Here is a 9,427-nt window from a genome sequence, read left to right as displayed (position 1 = left end):
CAATTCCTATGTAACCCTTATACAATGTATTTTCCTCCCATCCTTTATAGGATGGTAAAGGGGGAAATTACAATTTTCTTAATTAGCATGGAGTTTCCATATTTTGTAGGATAATGGTATGCTTATTCTAGAAAATTGGGAGAATAGACATACATATAAAAAGAAAGGAAATTATCTGAATTAAACCAAGAAGTAATTGTTATTTATATTCCTTTAGTGTACATAATAGAATAACACTTGTCACAGATATTTCTAGTTTTTTCTTAATTTAACACCATAGTACATTATAAGATATTCACCAAATCGCCATATCACCAAATGTCTTATGAAAGCATGATTTTAATGTTGCCTAATATTACATCTAAATGTTAATGAAATGGTTGCAAATATTTTTGACAATACATATAGCCCAGTGGCTCTTAAGCGAATGAATGTTAGAATTATTTGGGGATGTTTTAAAACATACTGATGCTTACGTTAACCCCAGATTACAAGTAAAAGCTCTTAAAGTTGGGCCTAAGCATCAGTATTTTTAAAAAACTTGCCCTGAGAAAATGTGTTGTGTGGAAAAAATAGAAAATCTACATTTTGGAATGAGGGGTAAAAATAATTCTACTTATTCCAAAACAAGCAGAATGACATTCATTAATTCTTTCATACTTTGTTAATCACACTGAAATTCTAAACTTCTAACATAGAAGAGTTTTAAGAGAGTCTGATCCTGCATGGTCAAGGAGAGCAGAAGGGACGAGAAAATAGGAAAGGCTGAAAAAGATAAATGTACCCGTCTTACGATGCTACTTCTAAGTAGCACAGTCATGCACTGCACAGGGACCTTTCCGTCAACGATGAACTGCATATGTAATTGTGGTCTCATAAGATTATAATTGAGTTGAAAAAGTCCTATCACCTAGGGACATCATAGCTGTTGTAACGCTGCAGCACAAGGCATTACTCACGTTTCTGATGTTGCTGGTGAAAACAAGCATATACCTACTGCGTCATTGGTATAAAGATAAAGCAATTACATACAATACATAGTACTTGATAATGATAATAGATGACTATGTTACTGGTTGATGTATTTTCTATACTATACTTTAAAATGTACTCTTTCTACTTATTAAAAAAAAAGTTTGCTGTAAAACAATAAGCCGTGTTACAGCAGCAGCCTCATACATCTCATGTTTACCGCATCCCTTGATCAAATTATTTTCTCTTGTGCTTGATTTAATCTTGTGTTATTTTGTACAGTAACATGCTTCTCAGGCTTGTAGCCTTGGAGCAACAGGCTACTCCATACAGCCTGAGTAGCAGGCTATACCATCTAGGTTTGTGTAGGTGCATTCTATGATGTTAGCAGAACAACGAAATCACCAAATGATACATTTCTGTTGTTAAGCAGCACATGACCATATAACTATATGCTTGAAATTCAATAGAGTTCTCTAGATTTCTGACGTAAACAATAAAAAATATTTTAAAATTATCCTGAAACATCATCTGCAAGAGCATCCATGAATTTAAAGTTGTTCACTGACCTTCTCTCCTGCTTGACCAGAAGGACCCGGGTCTCCAGTTGGACCTGCTCGACCTTTGGGGCCTTCGGGGCCATCTTCTCCTCTCGGACCTAACTGACCAACTTCTCCCTAAAACAGAGGGTAACATCTTTAAAATATATTTGAGATATTGCACCTTTAAATATATTAGAGATTGAATAGCAGAGATTATAGCCTATCAAAAAGTCAGATTCTTCAACTCTTGATCTGTTTACTCATGTTTTATTTATGACAATGAGACTTGAAAGTGTTTGATTTCATCAATCTTCCTTTTAATAAACAAATAATTGAATATAGTTTGATATTTGACAATCTATGGAAGCCTGATATTATTGTGTAAATTAAAATTAATTTTAATGCACCTATGTTTCAGAGAGAGAAAAAAAATAAGAATCATGATTAGATAATACAGGGTGGCAGAATATGCCACCCCGAATTATGGCACTTTGGCTTAAAGATTATTTTGAGCTAAAGGCAAGAAAAGTTCTGTGTCCACCCCTATATGCCTGAAAAAATGACGTAGATTTGCAAAGGTGTCCTTCCTCCCGTTTCCATCAGAAAGGACAAAAGTTAATCACCAGAGATAACCAGGCCCTTATCAGTCTGGAGCCAGAAGCAGACACTAGAGAAACATACAACAACAAACTTTACTAACTAGACTTTATCTATCATTAATTTCCTTTATATCTGCCTTTCCACAATTTGCAGCCTTAGAAACTCAAGGCTGCAACTCAAGTGACAAAACTTTGTCTTGTCACTTCAATAAATATGTATAGTTCCTTTTCTAAATGCTGAGCCAAAGTTCTAACCATCACTTTGAGCTGTTCACCTCAAGGCTCCCATGTGTAAACACAATGCACAAGCTAGTAAACTTCTGTTTGCTTTTCTCTTGTTAATCTCACTTTTGTCAGTCTAATTTCACAGGGCTTCAGCCTGAGAACCAAGTAGGGAAGTAGGTAAAATAATTTTCCCTCTCTGACAACAACGACTTTTGAAATCACTGCTTGGAACACAAAAAAATGTTTCCGATTTAGACTTGGTTTTCATCTCTATTAGGTATTGGAATATGCAGAGTATTGCCCCCATCTCGGACACAGGCTTTATGTGCATTTTAGGAAAACAGAAATGTTCTTTAGTATTCTTTTTTGTTTGATATATTAGGCACTATTATTATGTTATAAAATAACAATTATTATTAGTTATAAAATAAATTTTCCCAATAAAATGTTTAATTTACTTTAGTTGACTCATACTTTTGTTTGTTTCCCAGACACTCATTATCAGAAAGAAAGTGTATTATTTTTAGTCAAAAATCCAAGACTACTATATCATAAAAATTTATGAAATTTGCAGATATGTAGTTTCTAGGCAACAGAGCTCACTATATTTGAACAAAATTTAGAAAAAACTTATATTATCTTTTTAAGCAATTTGATGATCATTTTTGAAAATGGCTATAAACAATAGTATCATTTATATATATAGATATATGTATATACATATATGTTTGTATGTGTGTGTATTATGAGACATATGGAAATTTCATATAACATCTAAAAGACAATTGATACTATACTATCTCCGCAAAAATTAAAATACTTTATCTTCATATGAAAACCAAAGTGAGCAAAAGTCTCAGGTAGTACAAATATTTTTATCCTGTGCCCGTGCTTATTATATTTAAAATAAGAACACACATACATTATATACATATATATAATACACCATCGTATAGACTAGTGTAATTTTTTATTTTTTACTTACCCTGTCACCTTTAAGACCCATGTCACCTTTGAATCCTGGAAAACCATCTTCACCCTAAAAAATATAAGTAATAAAATAGGTGTTTAATTAGTTTTTTTTGGATGAAACTAAAATATGACTATATACAATATGAATACTGATAATTAAGGAAAATTGTTCTGAGAAATGTAAATCCTAGTTGTGAAACCTCTTTCTCCCTATTTTAAGCCCTATACCCATAGCCTTCCATTTTTCCACAATTAATAAAATGATAAAATAAAATACTTTTTAAAATTAATAAAATACAATAATTTTTAAATAAAATAATTTTTAAAATTAGGAATTATTTTACAAATATGTCTATTGAATTTTCTCTGTCTAATGGATAGGACTTGCAGAGTTTGAGAAAAGGACATTTCAGGCTGAGTCTGTGAGAACAGAACTAGAAAGATTGGCACATATACTTCCACACCCTCCTGTTTCAGAATGTATCGGGTAATTGTGGGTATACACGACCTAACCCTGGAAAAGGGATCCAATCTGGTATCCTACCTAAACCTAAGAATTCTGACTGGTGTAGAAATTTCCTTTAAGACAAAAACATTCTGGCCATAAAAATAGCCTTGTGGAAGTAAGATTCTGTTTGCACTGAATGCAGTTGGGCAATAGCAGAGTCTTAAAAGCTGAAAATGACCACTTAACTTCCTATTGACTATTGTCTTCATTACCTTCTCCCTAGAGGGAAAGGTAATTACACAGTTGCCAAGTTTAGTTTAAAAAATACTACACTCTATGTCTAAAAATCAGTAACAGTTTTTAGGACTCTTTTTAGGCAGAGTTTTGTTTAAGAGGAAACATAGGGAAATAGATGCTATTTCTGTCACACCTTTGTTTTTAAGACATTCACAATTAAAGAAATAAATTAGATGACTCTTAAATTATTAGGTACATCCTTATAATAAATGACTTTAAAAAAACAAAACAAAACAAATGACATTATCAAATTCTAAGCTTCCCGGTCTTAAATTATCAGATCTGAATTGATCTTGAAACAAAGCAAACAAACAGTTTTAGAATATGTGTAAAAATGGAATTCACCTCTGCCACTTGATTTATTGGGCTATGTTACTCGAAGTCTAAGGAAAAAAATCTGAGTCTAAACAATAGAGAATTTTAATCTTAGGGTAGTAACTTATAATTTCACCTTTGGTTAGCAATTAATGTTGTTATATGTAAAAAGAAAATAGTTTCAACTTTCACCTTCATCCCTTATGAGATAAATGGTTGATTATAATACATATTTGGAAAAAAACAAATAAATAATATACGTTAAAATTCATTAGAATTTAATGATTCTTTACAGAATTTAAAAATAGGAAGAATTGAAATTTATATAAAAATTCTCAAAATCTAGATAAGTAATACACTAGTAGATTAATATATGGTATGGAATAAAAAATATAGCTGAAAAATATCTTAGAAATTTTTTTAGGACAATGTCCTAGTTTTACAGATTTAAAGTCTGGGAAAGTAAACGATCTAAATTTAAACGTCTAGTTAGTATAACTAGAATCAGAACTCAGAACTTTTAACTCCCAATTTAAAATATTTATTCTTTCGCTATGTGTCTGCTCGTTACTTTTGAGACCATGTACCATTCGACATAACCAAAAATCTTAAATTGTTTTCCTACATATAAACGATATGTATTTATTTTTTCCTATGTGAGTTTCTCCTCACATATATCAACAATTTTATTTACACCTGTCATTTTGCAACTACCTCTCTTTCCAATAAGTTCACAACTTCCTCACCCCAATTAAATGCCTTTCCTTTAAATACTGCCTTCCCTAAAAGTACTTAGCAGGCAAAGACACACACATTTCTTTCTGTTTTCAGAGAAAAAAATTTGATTGACACTTAAATATCTTAACAAGAAAAATTCTAAATGGAGACAATATTTTTTTCCACATGATACATGCAAATAATTACAAGTTCAACATTGTTGAACCATCACTGTGTTCTATTGCCATCTCAATAAGACACTATACCCTGTAGTTCATCTGTGATAATCAAGACGAATTGGGATTCAAATCCAAGTAGTTGAGTTAATTTAAAATGCATGACACTTCTCATACAGTATAACTGACAATATAGTTCATACCTTGACAATGCCTCAGTATGTTAACTTTTTAATTTTTTTCTGAAAAATAAATTATCATGGATATAATAAGCCCATCCCTTCTTGTCAATATTCCTTATCAATATCAAATCCACTCAAAGTGCTTTTGATAACATTATGACTAAGGAAACAAAGAGTTATCTTTGAAATCAAAATTGATATTCTGCATACTTCTTAACAAATCTACCGATATTTCATACAAAACTTTATTTTTTTAAACGCAGTATTAAGAATTAATCCAAAACTGATTCTGAGAAATACCATTTGATTTCAATGTAAATGTTGAAGGATTTGGGGATTCTATACTTACATTAAACATTTACATGAAAAAAATTTCAATATTAAGCTTTTTGTCCAACGGCAATAAAACTAGAAATGTTTTATAAAAGAATTCACATTCTTTCATCCATCTCTGCCTGGTTTTAATCTTTCTTTCTTAACACTTTTGCTTTGCATGCAGTATCACATATAAAGACTTCTTCCCCTAATTGATATATGGTGCTTCTAACTTTCATATTTTGCACTGCATTTCAATTTATGAGCTTGGGAGATTTTAGTAGAGAAAAAGAAGGGAATAAACACTTCTCTGCTATGCATATAACTGGATATTGAACAACCCTTGCAGCAAATCTATTTTCTTAATTGCCAACCCTATCATTTACAAAAGTTAAAAACATGTAAGAAAAAAAGGAATGAAGGATTAATTCTGTTTATGACAAATCTTGCTTCTGTTCTATAATTTAGTCCTCACTCCAGAATATAAAAATATATTTTTAAAGAAATGTCCAAGATACAGTGTACAAAATTAGATTTACATTGTCTGGTATATAAGTAATCGCTTAATATATTTGGGAAATGAAATGTCTGTTAAATGAATTTAAATTTTTGATATAACAGATATATGTAGTAATTAAAGTTACCTAAATAAATTATATTTTACCTTTTCACCTTTAGAGCCCTTGAGACCTCTGACACCATCTGCTCCCTATGGAATAAATTAGAAAGATTAAATGACTATAATATTTTACATTGAGATTAAATAATGTGGAAAAAAATAACATTTACCTTTACTCCTCTGGGACCAGGATAGCCAATAGGACCCTGTGGACCAGGAGGACCCTGCAACAGACCCATTGTAATGTAAATATACTATACACTGCAAGTGCTACTCAGTCACGTTCTATGATTTTGCCAAATAATCTACAAGAATGTGTTATTTTTATACTATTGGTAAAGATTTCTTGGGTAGCTTATCTTTTTTTCTAAAGTCATATATAATGAACAAACTGTGTGACTAGTCCTACCTACTCCAAACTAATACCATATATTCAAGCTAATAATAAGATAAATATTATGTATATATAAAATAATGTATAATCATATAAATAATAACTAAATTTGACATTTTTTCTAAAAATTCCGATGTCCTTGATGTCTACAATAGGCATTGACAGATTAACCAAGATCAATAATTTGTAACCAAAAACTGGTATATATTTGTAGCATTCACATGCTACAAGAATATGAATGAAATTATATATTTTCACAGTGGTTTCATATCACTAGTCTAACTAAAAGAAACAATATGGCATATGTAATATACAATTTCTGCAGTATTGCTATTTTAATAAGAATCCAAAACTAGTAATTCTAAATAAAAATGATCCTACCCTTTCCTTACTATGGTAATCCAATATAGAATTAACACTGAATAAATTTTATTTAGATATTTTGATAAATGTTGCTCTTACAATTCAAACTATTCTTATTTAAAGGTTACCAGAAAGTAATAAGTAAAGATAAAATTCAAGTGACATAAATGGTTTAATGATATTCGGAAGTTCTTGTGCACTTTATTATAATTTATGGCCATTTATTCCATTTATATTACATATGCATAATGTAGATTTATTTCTGATCATAAGAGTATATTTAAGAAACAGAAAATGCAGTCTAATTTATAAAATTGCAAATATCAAATTAAAAGTTTTCTAAGACATGTTTGCTTATTATATCCAAAACAAAAAATAATTCTAGGGACATGATTTACATTTAAATGTTTGCAAAAATTCTTTTGAAAGTAAAAACATATCTACAGGTAGAGATGAATTATTTTCTGGCATTTATTTTCTTATATTCATATCCCTAAATGATCGTAGAAGAATATTTGCATCATAGAGATGATCAAAGTAAGGCATTTTCTCTAAGATATAGGTGACAGAACATTTAAATGGATACTTTGTAACATACCAGAGCGCCCTTATCTCCAGACTGGCCTTCTTTTCCAGGATGACCCTATATTTAGTAAAAATATATGCCAGTAAGATGGAATATTAATAGCAGTTTATAATGCTATTAAATTGTTCTCTTTTTTTTTCAAAATATTGAGATCTTACTCCTTATATTTCAAAACAAATTGAATATTTTGCATCAGTGTACATAGCTTTAAATAACACTGGAAACTGTAGCATTTAGAAGGAAACACAATGAGCTTATATTGAATAGATGTAAGTTTTATCAATTACACAATATATTTGAGAGAGCTTAGGAAAAGCACATAAATACATACTAATATTCATCAATAATTCAACTTCAGTTTCAGTTTTACATAAAATATTTCAATCTGACTTCTATTTGGCATATTGATCAAATAATCATGCATGTATCTTCAAATGGTAGCTAAGGCACGTGGATGGGACATTTGAAAATATAGCAAGATCATAGTGTTAATAATCAAGTTCTTGGGAGTCAATAAATAAAAATATGTAGCTCTATCACAATTAATGCTGAATAAAAACAAGTAGAGGCAGAATAAAAAACTCTGTATCCTAGCTCTGAGTAAGTAGTTTGAAGACAAAAAAGAAGCATGAATAACAATTTTTTGAAATAATAACTGGAGATTACATAATTACCTTATCGATTACTGTGCGATAGACTATAATTAACATTATTATATTTCTAGGAAAGGAGGTAATCCCTGAAGGCTTAGGAATTTTCATGGAAGATGGCTGAGAAAATATACCAATTGTAAGAATTTTCACCTGGACTTTCAAGAAACATGTGCTTTGAAAGGACAAGAGGATGGAAAAGTACTTTCCATGAAAAGAAAAGAACATAAAGAAAGGTATAACAATGGATAAGTTTAGAGCATGCTGAGAAAAAAGCGAGTGGTGGGAAAACATGAGATTCTGGTCCAGAGTGCCGGAATGAGTTTATCCAAAGACCACTGTGAGCTCGTTAAAGATATTGCAATTATGGAAGCAACATGAGAAAATGGTATTTTAGAGAGTTCAATGTTTAATTACTGGCTTAATTTGCTTTTATTACTGAATTCGTAAAATCACTTTCTTAAATACATGTAAAATCTATATTTGAAGAAAACACACAGAAATTTTAATGACTAGGTAACTATTACTTACAGGAGGCCCATCAGCACCAGGAAGTCCGGCAAGCCCTGGTTTTCCTTGTGGTCCCTAACCAAATAGAGGAAGAGAAAATTTTAGTTGAAAAAATAAAAATAATAAAAAACCTGACTTTGTATGTATGAACATACTGCTAATAAAATTCTTAACTTGAGACACTGTTTTTTATATATAAGCCACAAATATTTAAATACTTTTAAATGTATCATGTAGAAGAAATGACATAGAAACACAAAGAAAAATACGTTAAACACAAATTTAACATATGTCAAAAACATGTTAATTTTTTGCCTGCGTAATAGCCCTAAATGTGTCTCTCTCTCTTTTTTATTGAATTTATTGGGATAGAACAAAATTCATCATATTTGTATGGAATCATAAAAGACCCTGAATACCCAAAGCAATACTGAGAAAAAAAGAATAAGGCTGGAGGTATCATATTGCCTCACTTCAAATTATTCTACAAAGAGATAATAATCAAAACAGTATGGTATGGGCAGAAAAATAGACACAGAGACCAA

At 30.5% G+C, this 9,427-nt stretch overlaps 1 protein-coding gene across 1 annotated transcript in view; it reads right to left on the bottom strand.

The window, feature by feature from the left end:
- The window catches only part of COL11A1 (collagen type XI alpha 1 chain), a 182,360-nt gene that overhangs the window by 94,226 nt on the left and 78,707 nt on the right, over positions 1-9,427 (bottom strand). The window contains exons 25-30 of the mRNA XM_011368217.2: positions 8,904-8,957; positions 7,735-7,779; positions 6,550-6,603; positions 6,425-6,469; positions 3,324-3,377; positions 1,542-1,649 (exon numbers count right to left, since the gene is read on the bottom strand). Of these exons, the coding sequence (XP_011366519.1) occupies positions 1,542-1,649; positions 3,324-3,377; positions 6,425-6,469; positions 6,550-6,603; positions 7,735-7,779; positions 8,904-8,957 (360 nt within the window). The remainder of the gene's footprint in view (positions 1-1,541; positions 1,650-3,323; positions 3,378-6,424; positions 6,470-6,549; positions 6,604-7,734; positions 7,780-8,903; positions 8,958-9,427) is intronic.

Source organism: Pteropus vampyrus, unplaced genomic scaffold (genome assembly GCF_000151845.1).
Source record: "Pteropus vampyrus isolate Shadow unplaced genomic scaffold, Pvam_2.0 Scaffold6, whole genome shotgun sequence".
Lineage (NCBI taxonomy): Eukaryota > Metazoa > Chordata > Mammalia > Chiroptera > Pteropodidae > Pteropus > Pteropus vampyrus.
Note: the sequence above shows the minus strand (reverse complement) of the source record. Positions and strands in the feature narration are given on the sequence as shown.